Genomic DNA, 22,381 nt, shown 5'->3' with positions numbered 1-22,381 from the left:
TAAATGAATGGTAAACATGGGATATCACTGTATTCATTTCTCTCTGAAATGTATAGCAAATAATCTGTGAATGGTGGAAAAATAGGCAATTGCCTTATGTTGATCAGTATGAATAATTACCGGCAATGCTTAGGAGATAAGTGTTTATTGTTCGCCAAGGGACTCTGAGCTGTCAAAGAAGGCCTGAAACTGTATAAAAAATGGCTTGGATCCTGACATCTCAGATCTGCTTGAGACTTCGTGCAGTGGAAGCTGAAGCCACAAGGACTGAGATACCAGTTCTGATTGGACTGCCCTGAATACAAACATCGGACTATAATCTATGAACTATTTTGAAAAGAACTCTTTGCAGCTACAAAGCTCACCATCTCTGCTATGAATCTGAACCTCAAGAATTGAACTCATGTCTGTATGTGAACTGATCTTTCCACCTATACTCACTCTCTTTTCTTTTTAAAAAAAATTAGTTTAGTTAATAAGAATTGACGGTAAGTGTGTATTTGGGTAAAATCTGGAATATTCATTAACCTGGGAGGTAATATGTCCGATCCTTTGGGATTGGTAGAATTTATATGATGAATAAGATTTTCACTAATCCTCATCAGATCTGACTTGAGTGTCTAGGTGGAAGCCTGAGGCTGGGTTACTTTAAGCAGGGGCAGCTCTATGTTTTTTGCCACTCCAAGCATGGCAGTCAGATGGATTAAAGCGGCGTGCCTATGGGTGGTCCGCTGGTCATGTGGATTTGGCGGCATGCCTGCAGGAGGTCCGCCGGTGCCGCGCCATCAGCATCCTCGCTGCCAAATTGCCGCCGAAGCTGCGGGACCGGCTGACCTCCCACAGGCATGCTGCTGAAAGCCACCTGTTTGCTGCCCTTACAGTGACTGGCAGGCCGCCCCCCGCGGCTTGCTGCCCCAGGCACGTGCTTGCTGGGCTGGTGCCTGGAGCTGCCCCTGACTTTAAGGGAATTGTGTTGTTGACTTCTGGGTAAGCAGTAAGGTATTACAGAAGGTTTTGTGCTGGCTTGCTAAGTTTAAGTATTGGAATGTCCACCAGCTTTGCAGATTGTCTCCTCATTCTTTGCAGTTCATCCTAACTGAGTGACCTCAGCTGGCTCCCCTGGGATTCTGGTCACAAAGGCTTATTTCTAAAGTTTCAGTTATGCTAACATGAAGTATCCCTTGCAAGAACAGAAGGTAAAATAAGTTAAGGTTGAAATGTGATTTTTAAGTTGGAGGTATTCTTTTAACCATCTTGGCCAAACCAGACAGTCTCTATGCAAAAGAATAAATGGACACAAATCTGACATCAGGAACCATAACATTCAAAAACCAGTAGGAGAACACTTCAACCTCTCTGGTCACCCAGTAACAGATTTAAACGTGGCAATCTTACAACAGAAAAGCTTCAAAAACAGACTCCAATGAGAAACTGCTGAACCTGAATTAATATGCAAACTAGATACCATCAATCTAGGCTTGAATAAAGACTGGGAATGGCTGAGCCATTCCACACACTGCATCTATTTCCCCATGTTAAGTATCCTCACACCTTCTTGTCAAACTATCTGAAATGGGTCATCTTGAGTATCACCACAAAAGATTTTTTTCTCCTGCTGATAACTGCTCATCTTAATTAATTAGCCTCTTAGAATTGGTAGGGCAACTCCCACCTTTTCAAGTTCTCTGTATGTGTATATATATCTCCTTACCATAAGTTCCATTCTGTGCATCCGATGAAGTGGGCTGTAGCCCACAAAAGCTTATGCTCAAATAAATGTGTTAGTCTCTAAGGTGCCACAAGTACTCCTGTTCTTTTTGCAGATACAAACTAACACAGCTGCTACTCTGAAACCTTTAACCATTGTCACTCTGAGCTTTGTGTACCAATATAAGATGTTATAAGGTTTCAATACCATATTTTGTTGCTGATGTGAAGGAGTTAACAAAGACAACAGTTTAACTGTACCATAGGTATTGAGTCCTAACAAACCGAATTTAATTTAATTCTTCCAATAGAGTTTCACTTTTTAATTTTTGTTTCTTAAATTTTAAATTCTGTATTTGATTTCAGATTTAACTACAGGTGAACCATTAAGTGTTATTTTACATTTGTTTTTTGGTTCATAACTGTTGCCAGAGGCTTACTTTACCATAGAACACTAAAATCCAGCGACCCATATAGACACCAGTCATTGTGAGACAAACAATAATGGGAAAACAGAAATTGCAATTTAGATAGCACTAGACTTAAAAGGTAATTAAACCCAACAATACAGATGATTGACATAAGCAAACTTCAACAACAAAGAATGTGGCTAACATTTCTCTGTAATTATGAAGCAGTTACCTTTTCTCCACGTTTTGCTTGTCCTGGGGAGAATCCTGGATCTCCTTTAGGGCCCTATTGTAGAGAAATGAAATCAGTGTGGTACAGGGATAGATGATTAATTATATAGCTAGCCACAAATATTTTCACTGTTGAAGAAACTGATTGTGTGTGTGCAGGATCTAATGCTGTACAAAGTATATTTCTTATTTCAGGAATGTTTCCTTATGTCAATTTTCCTATTAAAATATGCATGTCACACTATATGGCATAATACAATAATCTGAATGCACATGTGGCGATGAGTTTGAAATTCCCTGCATTTCTTCGTAATGTACCTGAGGATTATTTATTAAAAAGGCAGAGTTTAATTGCAAATGCAGTCAGAGTACAGAAAAATCAGTGTGCCTACATCCTCAGCTATAACTGAATACTTTATTTGTCCTTTGCTGATTTATGCAAGCCTGATGTATCAAACCATATCAAACATGAACAACAATATAGTTGTGATGTCATTTCTATTTCTGTTCAGTTCTTTGTTCCTATCCTTTAATTTAGTGTCCTTGAAAGATGCTATTGAGATGTAGTCGGTTGCAATTTTTCATTCATGGCATATTCCCCCCAAAACAAAGTTTGTCATAAAACTCACTAGAATTACCCCATGATGCAACATGGAAATAATTTTCTCTGAAGGCTAGTGTGAAGTTGCTCATTTGTTGCTTCAAAAATGCAAGATTTGGAGTTACATTCCTTACAAACAATGTAGATACTTCTAAAGGGGAAATATGATGTTCAGGTGGCAGGCAGAGGACATTTTATTGGGGGAATAAATTGCATAAATATACATATGGCTTTTCACATATTCTGGCAATAGAAAAATGTTGTCTCGCATAAGGAAAACATATGGCTATGTTTCATATGCCATATTTCATAGCTTGTTGTGTTCCCACATAATTAAGTTCTGCAGCATGCTACACTTTACTTTCCCATCTCTTTCAAGTGTCACTACCTGTTTTTATTGCCCTGAGAGTCTGAGAAGTCTGCGTGCTTGTCACAACTTTTTGAAGTCAATTGCTTTTTGTTCCCAGGTAATAAATTAACCTTCAGAAGTAGTAAACTGCCTGCATTAGAAGAGACTGAAGCATTCCCATTGACCAGGCTTACAAAAGACAGCACATTAACTTAACAGTTTTCTAGCCTGAGTTTAAAAGAAGAACGTTATTGTCAATTGAAAATAATCCACCAGTCCTTCATGGTTCCATGTTTTCTCTAAATCAGGGGTAGGCAATCTATGGCACGTATGCCAAACGCAGCATGCGAGCTGCTTTTCAGTGGCACTCACACTGCTGGGTCCTGGCCACTGATCCTGGGGGCTCTGTATTTTAATTTAATTTTAAATGAATCTTCTTAAACATTTTAAAAACCTTATTTACTTTACATGCAACAATCGTTTAGTTCTATATTATAGACTTATAGAAAGAGACCTTCTAAAAATGTTAAAATGGATTACTGGCATGTGAAACCTTAAATTAGTATGAATAAATGAAGATTCGGCACAGCACTTCTGAAAGGTTGCTGACCCCTAAATGTTATCAGAAATAGTAGCCTCTGCCATCTTTTTTTCATACATCCAATACTTCCTAAAAATAGCACAGAGCCCTGAAGGATGGAGAAACTAAGAGAGAGCAATCCAACAGTCCTAGGTTCAAGTTGGCAGGTTATGAGTCATTCCTGACTAGAAGTCATAGAATTGTAGGGTTAGATGGGATCCCTGGCCAAGGTATAGGATTTGTAGTATCTAAACCAACCAAGGCAGATGGCTATCCAGACTCCTTTTAAAAACTTCCACTGAAGGAGTTCCACAACCTTCTGAGGCATCTGCTCCATTGTCCTACTGTTCTTATACTTAGGAAGCTTTTCCTGAGATTTAATCTAAATCTGCTATGCTGTACTTTGAAGCCATCGCCTCTTGTCCTGCCTGCTATGGCAAGATAGAACAACTTTTCTCCATCTTTTTTTATGGCAGCCTTTCAAGTATTTGAAGACTGCTATCATGTCCTCCTTTAATCTCTTTTCCAAACTAAACATACTCAGTTCCTTCATTCTTTGCGCATATGGCCTGCATTCCATCCTTTTGATGATCTTTGTTGCTCGTCTCTGGATCCTTTCCAGTTTCTTTACATCAGTGACCAAAATTGGACACAGTCCTCCTGCTGAGACCTAACCAGTGTTAAGTAGAGTGGTACATGCAGGAGTTAACGCAACCTAAAATTGCATTTGCTTTTTTTGCAACAGCATTACATTGCTGACTCATGTTGAGGTTGTGATCCACCACAACTCCTAAATCCTTCTTAGCAGTGCTGCTAACAAGCCAGTTATCCCCCATTCTGTGTTTGTGCATTTGGTTTTTCTTCCTTAAGTGTAGCACCTTACATTTGTCTTTGTTGAATTTCATTTTGTTGTCAGTAGCCCAGTTCTCCAATTTATCGAGATCTCTTTGAATTTTATCTCTATCCTCTGAAGTATTGGCAGTCCTGCCTAACTTTGTATCATCTGCAGATTTGATTAGTATGCTCTCTATTCCTACATCCCAGTCATTAACAAAGATGTTAAATAACAATGGACCCAGAACACATCCCTATGAAACCCCACTTAAGACCTCCCTCCAATCTAACATCATTCCATTAATAGTTACTCTTTGTTTGCAGTTGTTTAACCAATTATGTATCTATTTAATGGTAGTTCTGCTGAGTCTGCATTTCTTGAGCTTACTTATCAGAATGTCATGTGGGACTGTGTCAAAAGCCTTGCTGAAGTCCAGATATATTATAACCACCATATTCCTGCTATCAACCAAACCAGTTAACGTGTCAAAGAAGGAAATCAATCTGGTTTGGCATAATTTGCTCTCAATAAATCCATGTTGCTTTTAGTGATTATCCCTTCATCCTCCAGGTATTCGCAAACTGAATGTTTTATACATTGCTCTAATAGCTTCCCAGGTATCAAGGTCAGGCTGACTGGTCTATAGTTCCCTGGCTTTCCCTCCCTTTTTATAGATGGGCACTACATTAGCCCTTCTGCAGACTTCCAGGACCTGTCCTGTCATTCAGGAGTTTGCACATATTATTGCCAGTGGCTCCGAGATTTCTTCAGCTAATTCCTTCAGTACTCTGTGGTAAATAGTATCAGGCCCTGCTGACTTGAATGACATAACCAAATCATGCCCTCTACATGCAGAAATGTTTTCCACAAGGGAATGGGAGTTCCTCCAGACTGATCTCTCCTTTTCCACAGCCTTTCACACCTCTGCCACCAAGACAACAACTTATGTTCATTGACTCTTTGGCCAGTTAACCTTGAATGTGGCCTCACTTAACATTTGATTCTTCTCAACTCAACCTCATTTAGTCAGATGTTGTTTAACTGGAGCTCTTCAGCTGAATCACAAAGACATCCTTTGTGTTGAAACTGTTAGGACTCCAGGTATCTGAGCTTCCTTTTATCTAACACTCATTTCTTATGAAAACCCAGTTGTGTCCTATAATGTGAGTCACTTTACCATCAACTCCACCAACCATTTGAAAACTCTCTTTATATGAATGTTTTTGATGTCCCCAAAACATTTTGGGGAAACACAACAGCATTGCTGGCCACTGTCATATATTATCAACTGGACAAAGAGCAATGTCTTTGACAAACTTAAGACCCAATTTTCCAGAAGTCCTGAATGACGGAAGCTCTGATTGACTTCTTCTGGAGTTGCAGATTTCATAGAAACCTCAGTAACAGAGGTCCCTGGGAGAAGTACTGACTCAGCAGATCTCCTGGCTAGCCCAGCCCTGGCCACTATTTTAGTTTGTGCAATCTAGCTTCAGTCCTCCAATATAGCTGGGATTCTGGGTGGCTGGCACTGCAGTGCTCTCTGTTACTGACAGACTCACCAATGTTGGGGACCCACAACTCCAGCAGGTGGATCGAGAACCACTATTGGCTAGATAATTCCTATTACAGGTAACCTCTCTACACAATTATCTTAGTTTATTGCTTCATTTGTATCAAAGCTGGGCATTTGGAAAGTTTAAATATTTAGACTGAGACCATACTTGTACTTTCTTTATCTTATTCTTAAAAACAATTATTTTAAGCTAAAATACAGCACAAGTAATCGCCACTGGTTTTAATTATACTAAATGCTGCACACAGTACATATGGTTACATTCCATTGACCTCGTCATATCGAAACTGTACAGACCAGAGGTAACCTTTGGCCTTGAAGCTGAAAACTATATAATAATGGATTGCTCCATACTCAGCTAGTTCAGCCTCGCCAAGAATTTCTCTTCTATAGCCAAGGAAATTATTTTTTATGACTAAAGCTAGTCCAGATCAGAGTTGGATTAAAGATGGCACATGCCCTTTATTTATAAGTAACTAAAAACAGTATGGACAGCTGTTCAGGCATTCTCAGCAGTGAATTCTGCCCTCAGCCACTGAAGTAATGTGTGTGTGTGTGGCCTACATTCATGCCCATCTGTTAGAGTGGCATTGTGCCAATTTACAAATTGGGCAGGCCCTTATGTCAGAAAAAAGTCCCAATCAAGATGGGGTTTATGTTAACAACTGCAAATTACATCTCTTCTTCAAGAAGCCCTTGCTCTGTAGCACTGACATCACATGACTCTCTACATTTCTTTGCATCCACTAACACAAAACTGCCCAAAATAAATACTTCTCTGATCGAGAAAACCAGCCAAGCCACTGTTCAGCTACTGGGTTCTGGAAAAATGAACTTGTATCTGATAATTGCAAAAAGTGCCCAGGCTGAGTGTGTGTGCAAGAGAGAGAGATAATCCTAATTCTAAAACAATTAGGCTTCCAAGTGTTAATGCTGCCATGCACTTGAGCTCTGAAAGAACAGGATTTAAGCCTCAGGGTGGGTTGTGACTTACACTGGCCTGTAACAGCAACAAAGAGCAGAAAACACAGCCTGGAACTGTTATGGCACAGGGATATCCTGCCCATGCCCACTCTCCCCTGCTACGTTAGCAGGAAAGAGGGAGTATGGCATAAAAGTACCATATACCAGTGAAGACTCTTCCTTGCTGTATGGTGCTCCTCCCTCAGTTGTTTAGACTGGGCTTACAGCCAAAGTCCACCCATGGTGAGACAGAAACCAGCTGCACTACCCCTCAGGATCTGGCCTATTTTCTCTTCAAAATCATTTTCTAGTATTGCTTTGTTATGACTGCTCAGAGAATGCTTGAGTTGTGTTTATAAGCGTGTCAAGTCTTCCAACTGAAGATGAGACAGACTCTATACACAGTACTTACCTTCCCAGGGTTATTGAGGAATAGTGCTTTAACTGTGATAAAGATTAGCATCTCTCTAATGACAGCAAAGCTTGCGTGGCACAACGGAAAGGCCATATTGCAAGCAGAAATGAAAACTTGCCAGTGTCAAACAGAAGATAGATATTCCTGCGATAAACACAGTTCTTCTAAAAATAATTCATAAGACAATGATTTTGCAATTAGTCTTGTGTTGGTAGCTCTCAGGAATTCCTCTTGTCAGACAAATCACATACCCCTTCTATTTCACCATTTTCTTACTACTAACCCATAAAAAAACAAAGTTGTGAAGCCAAGAAAATTACCAAATAGAAGTTTGCTAATTTTTAACAGCTTTAAGACAGAAGAAATCAGTACACTAGTTAACCATATAAATAAAGGTAGGCTCTAAGGAGCCATGATGCCAGGTGGGAAGGGGGATCCATCCAAGATGTTTCCTGCCACTGTGTGGAAGGGGAAGGCCATTCCTCAATATATCCCACAGATGTATAGGGTTCAGAGGGACTGCAGTCCCTAAAATCTGCAGCCTCCTAACCCTTCCCACCACGTAAACCTCACAGAGTCCAAACCCTCCCTTTAACCCATCTGGGCAGGTTTCTTCACAGGACAGGGTGATGTGGATCTGCCCTGCACTTTGTGTAATAATTTACTCTCATGCAAAGTGGGTATAAAATGCTTCAAATCAGATTCCTCCATTCACTTTATGACCATTTTGCACAGGTTTAACTGACTACAGGAAGTGCAATGCAGTGGTGAATCCAATGATTCACTGCATTTTACCTTTGCATCATCACCACAGAATCTATTACAGCTAAATGAATTCATTGTCCATGCAACAAACTTTATGAAAACAAAAAAAACTACATATAATTACTGCCTTGTGTAATAGCTAAGCCTCTGTACAATCACCGCTTGTATACATATTTCTATTTCCTTCCTCAGTAAACTGGCTCAACTTCTCCTATTCATTTAATTCCATACTTCACTGTAGCCATTAAAGTATAGTAAGGATTGATGTGTTATGTCAATAAATAGTGGTGTATGGAGTGGCATGTGGGTGAACAATGTCAATACTCTACACAAAAGAGTCTGGCCTAAAGAGAGAAATGACATGACAGATACCAGCAGCATGTTTAAGTTCCTGTCAAATGCAGGCACAGACTGGATCTTGAAATTAAACTGTAGTCTCAGACAAAGCTATTTACTTAGGGTGAAGGATGACTATAGATTTTCTGGCATATAGCCAGATTATATGCAATGAGACAACTATTAAAAAAAATCCACTGTTTGACACTGCCAGCTTTTCAAAACCAAAATGAAAAGGATTCAGGGCATTCAAAAGGAGTTGGGTGCTACTAATTCCTCCCCAGCCAGAACTGGGGACATTTGATTTTTTTTTAAACTACCAGTAAATTATCCAGGTCTTTTTTTTTTAAATAAATATTCTCTCATTCCTTTAAGATCTTTCAGGGTTTTTTCTCCTCTCTTTTCAATACATTAAACTTTCTGATTTTGGCCTCAATTCTGCACTTTGTTGCATGTGAAAAGACAGTTCCCCTCCCTGCAGAGATCCATTCCTTCAGCATGGCTGTGCGTGGGTGCAGCAGTCTGATAGTGCACAATGAATTGCAGGACTGGGGGACCAGCCTTTGTCCCTTTACTTATGTTTATTATTATTGACTTCTCTTTCCCATCAAATCTCTTCACACCATTATCTTTCCACCCTCCTTTTCTAGCCCCAAATCCTTCATATTTGCTTCTTTTGGTATGGAGACCCAAGTGCAAGTCCTGTTCACTCTCTGCCTTTTCAAGTCAGTGGAAAGACTCCCCTTGACTTCAATAGGCACTAATCAGGTGATAAGTTTGGGTGATGGAGTGAATAGGAATAAGTGTAAGTTGATAACTATTATTGGAAATGATACATTTGAAAGGATACATGTTGGCCCTGATCCTCCTCTGGCTAACACCATCGCCAAGAGAGCAGTGTCCTGCTTCCCTTTTACAATTCAGACAGACTGAACTAAAAAAGTTATTTGTAAAAAGCTGCAGCTGGTTTTTAGCCAGTTAAAATATGTTCCCTTTTATATTTTGCCAAATGCTATTTCCCCAATAAAGCATACACAATTCTTTGTCATTTTAACTTAGAAACAATCAGTCATCATTATATATAGTTTTCAGTTGTGAAGCAGGAACAAGGAACTATAAACCATCTTGTGAAGGTAAAATAAAATATATAAGTATTTAATCTATTTAGCATTACAATGCAGCTATAACAGTGCCAAAATCCACACACTCCGTTTTCTTGAAATAGTTCTTTTTTATGATAGCTAGGAAAATTGCCAAAAACTCATTCATGCTTTGGTGATTTGAGACCACCTTATATCCCTAGGCCAAGTATCTAAGGTTACATGCTAAGGACCCTAAACTATAAACATGTCAATGGAAGCTGCTGGCACACACAGAGGGACAAAACCTGACCTTCGGTTTAAAGCCATGAGTGACAATCTAGGAAGCTATAAATGTATTAAATTCCATTCCTGAAGCACATGTGTAACTCTTCAATGTAGATAGGAGATACACATGTACCTTGAGGGGAGAATAAAACCCATTGTGATGTTATTGCCAGAAAATGATTACATTTGATCTTGTGTGTTCTAAGATTAAACCCAAGTGTCTTCAGTCTCAGTTAGTGTATATCAGCATGGGTCAATTGACCTCAGTGGAGCTTCTCCAGTTTACACTTGGTGAGGATCTGGCTTACTTCTATTTAATTAAAATATTATGATACTGTAATTTTACAGTAAAACTGCAGTTGTGTGGAGCTCTAGCCCCCTCTGCATAAAATAATGATACAGTATTAACAATAATAAATTGTGACCAACAAGAAAATGTAGCTTTCATAGCTAAGCCTAGAAAATACATTAATTTTTATTAATTACTTGATTTTTTAAAAGCAGCAAAGAGTCCTGTGGCACCTTATAGACTAACAGACGTACTGGAGCATAAGCTTTCATGGGTGAATACCCACTTCGTGGGATGTATGTACTTCGTCGGATGCACGAAGTGGGTATTCACCCATGAAAGCTTATGCTCCAATAAGCCTGTTAGTCCATAAGGTGCCACAAGACTCTTTGATGCTTTTACAGATCCAGACTAACACAGCTACCCCTCTGATACTTCATTTTTTAAAACCATGAACTCAACTACAGAGTAGATAAACACTCAGAATCTTGGTATGACTCAACAAAAGGAAATATATATTATGAAATAAATCCTATGAGTAGCTAGCTACAGTTATTTCAAGTAACAGTGGTCTACACTTCTCTATTGCCCAGTTTGCATAAAACCAAGTTATGGAAATCATTACGTTTAATGGTTGTAATAAAATTAGATACTAACAAAAGGGCACATAGCAAACACAAAGCCACTTTGTTTTACAATGTCAAACATCACAAGCTTTATTTGATATATTTTCATGGCCTAGAGTAGTTTTTAACACCTGTCACTACAGGTCAGATTCCTGCCATAAGGAGTCACACTAAAGCATCATGTTTTTTCCTAACGTATCTATCAGATTGTTAAAACTAAATTTGAATTGAAGGCATTTTGCAACTGAACAAATCTGCCTGCTGGTATTTAAGTGGCCTTTGTAACTCAGGTTTGAAAGTTATTAACTGAGTTTATGGCTGAATATTTTTTCTTAAATTTGCAATATCAAATCTAGGTTCCATAGTTCTTATTCTATCATTTAACCAACAAACTCTGAAAGTTAGAGCGGTTAAATGCCATCAGACAGGTGAAATCTTGACAGCAAATAGAAGTATTTATGGAGAGTGACTTGGTCTATTTTTTTATTATTTTTTTTTACCAAAGCAAAAGGTTACCGCCAGGATTAAATGTCCAATCCTGCAAATGCCTCACTAGAATAATTCTGACTCACCCAAGTAGTTGGATTGATTTCAATCAAAATCCTTTGGAAAGCAAAGAATACTCACATGAGTAAAGGCCTCCAGGCCATCATTCCACATGCATCATTTTCTCCTGTGAAACTGGCTATTTTTCTTTTGATCTTGGTTTAAGTTTTATTGGTTACATTTCTTTAAAAACTGTTTATAGCTGTGCTCTCCATTTGTAAACCAAATAAAATTAATTACTACTATTAATGGAAGCAAACTCTAGGACTTCCAAAAAGTTAGACATCTGGAAGTTCAAATAATGCTTATGGCAGTGTGGTTAAGTTAGCTCACCTTTTGACCAGGCAGCCCTGGCAAACCTGGATTCCCATGTGGCCCTGGAATACCCTATAAAAACGAGAAAGAGCAGGATTATTCAGAACTACACCAAACAATATTCATTACTTTGCGGAAATATTGTACAGCGAATCATCCTCAAGGATCACTGTTCCATCTAAAATCATTGCCCAGGATTTTCAAAGGCACCTAAGGGAATCAGTGTCAATTCCCCACTGAGATTAAATGGGAATTGAGCATCTTACATGCATTCGATGAAGTGGGTATTCACCCACAAAAGCTCATGCTCCAATACATCTATTAGTCTATAAGGTGCCACTAGACTCTTTGCTGCTCTAACACCCATAGACTCCTTTGACAGTCTTAGTCATTAACTTTTCACTGGGCTCCCAGGTAATTCAGGACATGCATATTAGAGCAAGCTCATTGTGACGATGACTTTTCAGCCATAGAATATCATACGATGTTTGGGATAAAAGGAAATCCTAAGCATCACATTACTGATGTATCCCTACGTACAGTATATAAAGTTCATGCAGTAAGGAATTGGAACAATTAATTCTCCAGATCAATGGCCTAAAAGGCTGACATTTTTGAGAGTCAAAGTTGACTTTTATATGATCAACATCCATTAACTTCAATGAGAGTTCCATGCAAAGAATATCAGGAGTACATGGCTAAATTGACCCATCTGTGGTTGGAAAACAAACACTGCTGACAGTGATTGTCAACAACAGAACTGGTGAAACATTGGATCTATAATACTTCCTGCAATGGGCCAAAAAAATGTTTCCAGGCCATCCATACTAGAAGTTAAAAGGTTTCAACACTGGGTATCTGATCCTGCAAGGTCCAGAGCACTTTCAACTCTCATTGAAGCCAGTCCTTGTAGAATTGGGCAGTGGGTGAAATGGTCATCACAATGATTGTCAGTATCTATTCATCTATTACACATGGAAGAACCTGAAGAATAAAATCCTGTCCCCACTGGTGTCAATGGCTAAACTTTCATTGACTTCAAGGGGGGGCCAGAATTTCACCCAAAGAGTTTATCAGAGGTACCAGAAATAATAAGAATCTGTTTTAACTCTCTCAAAACATAAAATAGAAATTCAATGAACTGTTAAGACAGCCATCATAACATTTACTTTTCCCTCACGACTCAGCGTTTACCAATTATACTGCACATTAGCACTGAGAGCCTCACAGTTTAATGCTTCCTCCAGCGAATAACCATGTTGACATAACTAAATGGAAATGCTGATCCCAGCCCCCTTTGAGAGATTAATGTGCACACAGGCAGCTTTCAGGTCTCTCTCAGGGATTTACAAGAAAGAGGAAACCTGCTACTGAAGGTGCCAAAATAATTAGTGGGGAAATGGCTCAGAAAGTTTTTAGAGCTTTGTTTGTTTGTTTTGCTAGGGTCGAGGAAATGCCATAACAACATGGGAGAGCGCAGTGGTATTTCTGCTCAATAAAAGTTGCCCTAGGAATTCCGCCCTCTGACAATTAACATACATCTCAGATAAAACAGTATAAAACAAGTCATTCTGGAGATATGGGTGAACAACAAAAATAATTTGTTTCAAATCCTGAAAACTCATTTATTTTCTTGACGTTCCCTATCTCAGACTCAGTTTGGCTGATACACTCCACATTTTATTTTTTAAGTCTCCTCTGTGCAGAGACCCCCTGTGAGGAATTTTTCTAACAAAGTTAAAAGTGGTTAAAATCAAGCTCCTGAGGGAAATGTATCACTCTTAACTAAGGTGTCACTACTGAGACCATCGGACCAAGGCACGAGTAAGGGCTGAGGGAGAAAAGCACGGGAATCCTGGGGAAGACCAGGGCCTGAGGCAGGAGGATCCTCATGCAGCTGGGAGTAGTGGGAAGGAGTCACTGACACAACAATCACTGAGCAGCAAGTGAAGCAGCACACAGCTGATTGCTGATGGTTGAGTGCTGCCACTGCAAGGAGAGAATTCCTTAGATCCCAGGTGCCTCTATTCAACAGCTCAAAGTACATCTCAGTATGACTAAAGATGACTCAAGAGACAGAAGAAAGTCCTGGGTGAAGGTCATGTGACAGGCTCCATGTCTGTTCAGGAGGGGCGATGAAGGGCTTTCTTTGACTGGAAGTCCAAAGTTTTCAGTGGGTCTAGGCTCAGATAACCCACCTGACTATCACACCACATCTGTGTATAATGTATATATACTACACATAGAATTTTCTAATAAAAACCTCTCTTTTGTGGAGTCCATGTTATATCTTGCCCATAAAAGCCTCACATCAGCCTAAAGCTTAGCACACAAAAGTAAGGCCTGGGACCTATTTTTCAATATAAAAAAACATCAATCAACTCTTGCTGGTATTCTGCTATTTATGGGCACTGTAAGAGCTAAAGTGCAACAATGACTTTTCAAAAATGAAGTTTTCCTGGCCCTTAGCCCATCACCTGGACTAGTCTTTGCAGCAACATTTAAGTACACTTTTAAAATTCTATTTAAATCACAGTTACTAATAAATCAAACTGGCCTTTGTCAACCTAGCCTGTCTCCAGACGCTAGCCACCCCTCTCTAATCCAAGCTCCCCCACTTCCCATTATGATTTTTTGCATGATAAATTCCACATTCAATTCACAAATTTCACACTGTGGAGCTTTGTGCCACAGAATGCACTGCATCCATCAGAGGTTAAGGAATAGGCATCTGAAAGAGACAGATACAAGAGATATAAAGGATCCTTACTCCTACCTCCCACCTCTACCTTTATAATGGTATCAGAGGGAATCAAGCAAGTTTGGTGGGCTTTCTGACTGGCCATGTGACAGGATGGTTTTACATTTTTAACATGTGGTTTATTTGGACTCTCTCTTTTTAAGGAATCGAGTGAGGGTATCCTCAATGAACTGCCCTATCATACAACATTTTACCCTCTCTCTTCCTCTTTTTCTCTCTCCAGTAAATGTGCAGATAGAATCATAGAATCATAGAACTGGAAGGGACCTCGAGAGGTCATCTAGTCCAGCCCGCTGCACTCATGGCAGGACTAAGTATTATCTAGACCATCCCTGACAGGTGTTTGTCTAATCTGCTCTTAAAAATCTCCAATGATGGAGATTCCAGAACCTCTCTAGGCAATTTATTCCAGTGCTTAACCACCCTGATGGGAAGTTTTTCCTAATGTCCAACCTAAACCGCCCTTGCTGCAATTTAAGCCCATTGCTTCTTGTCCTAGCCTCAGAGGTTAAGAAGAACAATTCTTCTCCCTCCTTGTTGTAACAAACTTTTATGTACTTGAAAACCGTTATCATGTCCCCTCCTAGTCTTCTCTTCTCCAAACTAAACAACCCATTTTTAGTTTTTTGTTCCTCCCCAGAACTAGGAAAACTTCTTGTGAGGAAGTGAAGGGACAGAGCGGGCTGGGGAAGGACAAAGATGGGCAAGTGGTGACGATTCATGAACGGTAATTAAATACTTCCCTCCACCCTCCAAATTACTGCAATGTTCTGTTCTAATTTTCATCCAGGCACGAGAGGAAATTATCCTTTTTTTTCTGTATTTAGAGACCAGCTGTATAACTTGCTTATGCAGTATGGTTGCAGCTCGCCTAAACTTAGGAGGAGAGACTAGTGCCTTCTAAAGAAAGGAAAAAGCCTTAGCTCGTTTCCCCCTTTTTGAGTCTATAGAGAAAGAAATGTCTATACCTGATGGGAAAAGAGTAGTATCTTTACCTCTTGGCTGCTTGATCACTATGGCAATCAGGCACTGCCTGACAGTAATTACTATTAGGCACCAGTAAGTGACTAATTTAGGCTCCAGTCCTGGAAACTTGAACATGAACAAATCTATGCGCCAGAGTAGCCCTGCTGAAGCCAACAGGACTCCTCGCAGGTGAGAAGTTGCTGCACAGGACTGGGGCCTTCAGGAGGTGCAGCATTAACCTGGAACAGAAGCAGTATATATAAAAACTGGCAGCAGCAGCTGCTGCTATTGTGTCATGTCATCATTAGCAAAAGCTCCAGCATAAAAGGATAACTTGAGGGAGGACCCCAGGAGTGAATCCAGGAAATGAAGTTAGACAGGGTCTGGATTTGGGGAAGATACAGTCTGACTTGTTTTGTTTTCCTGGTGTCGATAAACATTTTTGGTTCATGCCCTTGATCACCACTTGCTTTAAATCCTTTCTTCATAAACCTAATTCAATCAGCTGATGATATCCTCCTTCCCAGCCATCCATTTCAAATGTGAGACAGCATTAAGGAGCATAAAGCTGTGCAATACGCAAATTTTGTTTTCAACATGCTACCAAACAATGGCATATTCAAATGTTTGTTCACAAGCACTAGCACAAGTAAACCCCGCCTCCCTAAGATACCTCCCTCACATCAGCTGATCCATCCTACCATCTGCCAAATACTTCTACCCATCCTAGCAATCTTAGGTCCCATCTCTTAACCCTGTCAGACACCACACTCCATTCCTAAACCCATGACTACCCACTGCCCTCCAGCCTGCCCAGCCTTCTAGATCATCCAGCCCACAAATCCTTAACTACCCTCTCCAGTTGCCCAAAATCCCAGATTTCCTTCAGTAAGAAATTCCTGATTCTTCCCCAGCCATTTCCAGAGGGCTTCAGCATTTTATAGTATATATGTGTGCACACACAATATATATATATATCAAGATGTATTAGCTATGGTAAAAGTTACTTGAAGAAGCTACAGACACAGAAGTTATGCTTTTATTGAGTTGCTGTAAACCAAGAAACTAAAGCAGATCCTTAGAGCAATTTTCTTTCTAGCCAGCAGAGGATAATTCCACTTTCATTGTTTTCCAGTCTGTAGCTGTGGAATGCACTATTCCGGGAAGCCCACTCCCCTTCATTCCAAAAAGCAAATGAACCTGACCTTCTCAGCTACAGATGGCAACAATGAAAAACTAACTAACTAACTAACTAACTAACTAAATAAATAAAAATGCTACAAGTAGCAGCATAACAGTTATATTGCAAACTCAATAGCAGTTTTTGGACACATTTACTCAGAATATCTCCTCTAGGTATTTATTGTAAAATGCATGTTATTTTATCTGTCTTGTCTTAGTTTGTTTTAGCCCATCATATGCTGAGATTAAAGAGCAACAGCTTCCTTGCTGACTAGTATATGAACACACTCTACAGTCAAATGATGATACAAAGTTTGGTTTTACTATCAATGTCGGGTATACATCTATAGAAGAATATAGTCCTTATACTCACCCTTGGACCTCTCTTCCCTGACAGACCAGGTAAACCCGGAGGACCAGGGGGACCCTGCAGGGACAAAAACCAAACAGTTAAGGTAAGAGCAGACCAGTCATTGTGCTGCAGGTCATAATCTGACTAGCCCTCCTACAGCTACCCAGCTGATTTTCTGATTACAAAACCTTCTCATTTTGAAAGCAAAGCTCAGAACTAAAGATACAATGTGCTTTTCCCCAATCTGGCTCCCAATTGGAGACATGGTTAAAATTATGTTACACATAAGGCTTGTAAGTCTCAGTTTAGTGCATAACTTAAATACATTTATTTTGATTACAGAAAAAAGAATCTATTTCAAAGTCTAAAAACAAGGAAATGCAATGTATTTCAAAAAAAGAGAAGCCAGTTAATTTACTAAATTAAAAACAAGGCATACTAATTCAAGCATTTACATCCCAAACAATGTATGTATCATTTGAGGCAATTCAGACAGTTAATCATTATAAGAAACTAAGTAATAATAATAACCCATAGAAAAGAAAGACGAAGAAATAGAAACACCACAGACATGGTTGAAGACTTGTTTGACTTTCTAATTATGAACTTCTCATAGGAATCATTGGTAGCACATTATTTGATTCTTTACATTCATATTTTTGAAGTGATATAACTTCTTTCAAAGAGAAAGCATTTTGATTTTTACCAAATAAATTCATATACTGCTTTATGATCTGATGTAACCTTTGCAAATAGATTTGATCATAAATAATTGTAACAATATTAGGCACAGTACCATGTTTGAGCTAGGTAATAGCTTTGTCCCTATGTAGTGGGCCGGCGTGGCTCCCCTCCTCCCCGGAGAGGGTCGAGCCCCGGCAGAAGCCAGAGTGGGCGGAGCTACAGAGCTCCGAGCCCGCCCCTCAAAGGGTCAGGCGGCGACCTGGAACTATAAAAGCCGGCCCTCAGAGCTCAGTCAGGCCCCAGTGGACGGAGGGAACAGACATCCCTCCGAGAGCTCAAAACTGGGAGATGCCAATGACCCAGAGGAGCCACCCGGACTGGCCGGAGCTTCCCCGCGCTCGCTACCAGGAGGAGCTGCCGGGGCTTCCCCGTGCCTGCTGCTACCCGGAGGAACTGCCAGCGCTACCGTGGCCCGAGTATCCCGAGGAGCTCCCGGACCTACCACCCAACCCCGGTCGTGATGAGCCTATGCTCTTGGACCCCGCTGAGGCCGACGTTAGGACCCAGGTAGGTCCCGAGGGGGAGTACGGAAGCAGCCCGGGGGCAGCCGACCCCAGTCAGGCTGCGGAATTGCCGGAGCCTATGTCAGTGTGTTGCGGCCAGGATCCCCACTGACTGACCAGCGGAGTGACAGCCGCTGCTAGGGCCCCAGGCTGGGACGCAGTGGAGTGGGAGGGCCTGCGCCCCCCCTGCCACTCCACTCCGGGGTGGCAGACTCCCCCTCTCCCTGGCCTGAGGAGGCCAATAATTGTTATCACTGAGCTTATTGCTTCAGTGTTTGCTGCCCGCCCTGCCCAAGGGCTGGGCCTCTAACCTGGTACTGTTGCTCAGCCCTGCCCAAAGGCCTGAGCCTACTGACTCAGCGTTTGCTGCCTGCCCTGACCTAGGGCTGAACCTTAAAACTGCTACTGTTGCTCAGCCCTGACCCAGGCCTGAGCTTACTGATTCTGTGTTGCTATCTGTCCTGACGTAGGAACCGGCGCCTCGCCCTGCCGAAGGGCCTGAGCCCCTTGCCCGTCAGGCGGACAAGTACTGCAAGGACTGCCAGGCTAACTTCCCGGGCCAACCGGAGCAGAGTGGGCCGGCGTGGCTCCCCTCCTCCCCGGAGAGGGTCGAGCCCCGGCACCCCTATGTTTACACCCTAAAAAAGATCCCTTTCCTTTTGCATTGGACTTGTTAACTTCTGAAAGCAAAAGCAGTGTTTCATCTGAGCTCAAATTATGGTGAGAACTCTAGGACAAATTCTGCACTGGCTTCTGCTCCACTGCAAGCCATCAATTCTACTTCAGTGAGGTTGCATGGTAATGGGGTGGAATTCAGGCCTCCTCCTTTAAGAGCAAATCAAATTCCCATCTCCATGCAGGTGAAGAGGGCCATGGCTGTAGCAGAATCAATACCCTTTCACAGCAGAGGCAGGTGAGTGGCAAGATGTTAGGACTTCAAACGGGCAGTCCCCCTGTGTGTGTGTCAGTTTTTCACTGGTGTGGTCACTGCCTCTGCTTCCCAGTATGCAGGGTGAGAAATTGGGGGGTGGAGGTGAAGCCAGAGGCTACTGCAAGCCCTAACTCTGCACTACCAGTCATGGAATGATCTGAGCCCTCGTCCAGACTAACCCGCGGCATCGGCGGGTTAAAATCGATTGCTCGGGGATCGATATATCGCGTCTAGTCTGGACGCGGTGTATCGATCCCCGAGCGCGCTTACATCGATTCCGGAACTCCATCAATCCGAACGGAGTTCCGGAATCGACGCGGAGAGCCGCGGACATCGATGCCGCCCCGTCCAGACTGGTGAGTACCTCGATTTTAGAAATTCGACTTCAGCTACGTTATTCTCGTAGCTGAAGTTGCGTATCTAAAATCGATTTTATTTCCTAGTCTGGACGTGGCCTGAGGGAAGGATTCCATTACCACTCCCTAAACCAAAACCCCAACTCACCCCAAGATCTCCTGCATACAACTCAATTACTCAGCTTGTGCACTAGGTAAAATACATTAAATAGCTCTGACTGTACTGCTTGACGCTGTTCAAAATTATTTAAAATCAGAGGGAGAGATGAAGCATAGCACCAGGATTACTACTGTGACTGAGATGGCAATAAACAACCTGTTTAGGAAATGTAAAGATGGTTTGTGCACAGCACTATCCACATCACTTCCCATTGGTTTTTATGAGCCTCTGCTGCATAATTTTATTATGATTAAAATTTAGAATAAAAATGTTAAATCTTAGGAAAAATGAATCATAGAATATCAGGGTTGGAAGGTACCTCAGGAGGTCATCTAGTCCAACCCCCTGCTCAAAGCAGGACCAATCCCCAGATTTTTACCCCAGTACCCTAAATGGCCCTTTGAAATAGAAGGATAACTTCACTGGCAGAGAAGCCAACATCGACTAGGGACATCAGTCAATGACAGACCAATTGTCTTTACTGGAGTAGAATGCAGATAGTGGCTTCAAGGAGACCTCAAAAGGCTTTCTAGGAATACAGGGTAATAATAGGACAAGAGGTCAAACCCTCGTACAGTGATAATTGTACAGGTAGTAGTTTTCCAGCAAACTCAACCCTCATGAAGTGAAGAGAGTAGACCAAGAAGGCCATTTAAGTAGCAGCCAGTGCACTGTGACACAGTAGAAAGAAAACTGTGTGCAGTCAGGATTACAATTATAGCAACACTCATACACCTTAGCATTGTACAGGTAGAGGTTGGCATGGTGGAAGTCAACAGGGTGTTTAACCTTGCCTAAAGCAAGTTTAGTGCTAATGCGATTGCCTGTGGACTGTTAGGTGTGGACATATGGTGCATTACAGGCATGCTACAGGGACGAACCCTGACCCACTGATGAGTGCCTGATCTGAGGAAGATGTGAGTCTGTTACACTGGCGGCTATAGGCCCTTGGCTCTATAGCTCATGCTATAGCAGCTCATATTTTTAGCTCTTTTAAGTCCCCAGTTCACTCCCCGATGAGTCAGCCAAAATGGCAGCCATCACACAAGCACTGGTTAGCATGCCAAATTGCTCTAACACAGACAAGGCATTTGAGTGCATTTCACTTCCAAGAATAAAAAAAGAGCAGACAGACACACAGAGCTTGACCTGGCATTCTTGTTGAGGGAAAGTTCCAAAAATATAACTAAAAAAAGCCTGGAGTTTTCACATCTTGTTACATCTGGAGAAACTGTTTCCTCTTCTTTCCTTTTTGAATCACTGAAGTTAGGCGATGCACCAGGCATAGAAAGTTATCCTGGGGCTACACAAGGGAAAGAGTCAACTACATTTCTTCATAAAAGGTGGACAAGTAAAATATTTTGAAGTTATGGTACATTGCTTTTTTAATTGTAATGTGAAGCTCTTTCTGCACCCTATTTCAGATATTGATTATATTTGCTTTAAAATAAAGTGTTTTGATAGCTGGAATCCCTATTTTGCCCTTATGAAAATACTAATGACTATTTACATCTCTTCGTGATCCTTGTTCCAGATTTGTTTGGTGCGGGTGGATGTGTATTTGGGCCTGTTTGGCTTCTAAATTTTTAAGATTTCTTTTTCATTTCGTCTTTTGTATAGCACCTATGTGCTATGCACTAGGCAACTTATGAATTAATGAAATAATGAGTAATTGCTTTTATTGGTCTAAGGACAACGAATGCTATAAAAAGAATTATTTTTTTTCATAGGGCATAAAGATCTGGCAGTTATGACAAAACCAACTGCCAACAATCCCTGGAACCTTGCATTAAGGAAGCCAGAATCTTTATAAAGATGTGTGAACTTAAACCTCCCTCCTAAGTTTCCTGCCTCAGAACTGCTCAGCTCACCCCGCATTGAGCTTCTCTCTAAATATTTATTATCGCCTACCTTACATCCAGGTGGGATAATGTGCCACCTGCTACTTGAGTCAGCAGAAGCCACTTAAACCTTTCTCAACATAATCACTTGCTACTAGGGTAGTGTGTTTCGGGCAAACATTGCTAGCCTATTACACCAACAGTTTAGACAGTTGGTTAAGTTATCAACAGAAACACTCCTTAATTGATTTAATTGAACTGCTGCTACTTCAAATTGACAGTGGAGCAGTATTAGGAAACTGATGCCCCTGTTTAGCTAAAGCAACAACTTAACTGATTGTATATTTGGTGGAGACCATTGGAGAGTTTGCCGATAATCGTTTTTCAATTATTTGCAAGAAGTTACACCACTGCACAGAATTCTACTGCCTGTGAAAGTAGTTACAATAGTTACAGCTTCAAACCAACTTATTTCTTCTGTTTTTATACTGACATAGAAAATTAGTTCTAGATACCCTCACAGAGACTCCCAGGAGCTTCTACACAGTCAACGAAAGTCACAAAGTCAATAATTCCAGAGTCAATCTGATACATTCGCAACCTAGGGAAATTGGTGGTTTGTTTCAATAATCTTTCCTCCAATAATTATAAACTGTAACTAATCATTAAACAACTGC

General features: G+C 41.0%; 1 protein-coding gene across 3 annotated transcripts in view; it reads right to left on the bottom strand.

Annotated features, from left to right (window-relative positions):
* Positions 1-22,381, bottom strand: part of COL24A1 (collagen type XXIV alpha 1 chain) — a 249,765-nt gene that overhangs the window by 185,412 nt on the left and 41,972 nt on the right. For all 3 annotated transcript variants that reach the window (XM_050962090.1, XM_050962091.1, XM_050962092.1), the window contains exons 4-6: positions 17,191-17,244; positions 11,927-11,980; positions 2,350-2,403 (exon numbers count right to left, since the gene is read on the bottom strand). In XM_050962090.1, coding sequence (XP_050818047.1) covers positions 2,350-2,403; positions 11,927-11,980; positions 17,191-17,244 — 162 coding nt within the window. The remainder of the gene's footprint in view (positions 1-2,349; positions 2,404-11,926; positions 11,981-17,190; positions 17,245-22,381) is intronic.

This window comes from Gopherus flavomarginatus, chromosome 7 (assembly GCF_025201925.1).
Source record: "Gopherus flavomarginatus isolate rGopFla2 chromosome 7, rGopFla2.mat.asm, whole genome shotgun sequence".
Lineage (NCBI taxonomy): Eukaryota > Metazoa > Chordata > Testudines > Testudinidae > Gopherus > Gopherus flavomarginatus.
This window is presented reverse-complemented; position numbering and strand designations above follow the sequence as displayed.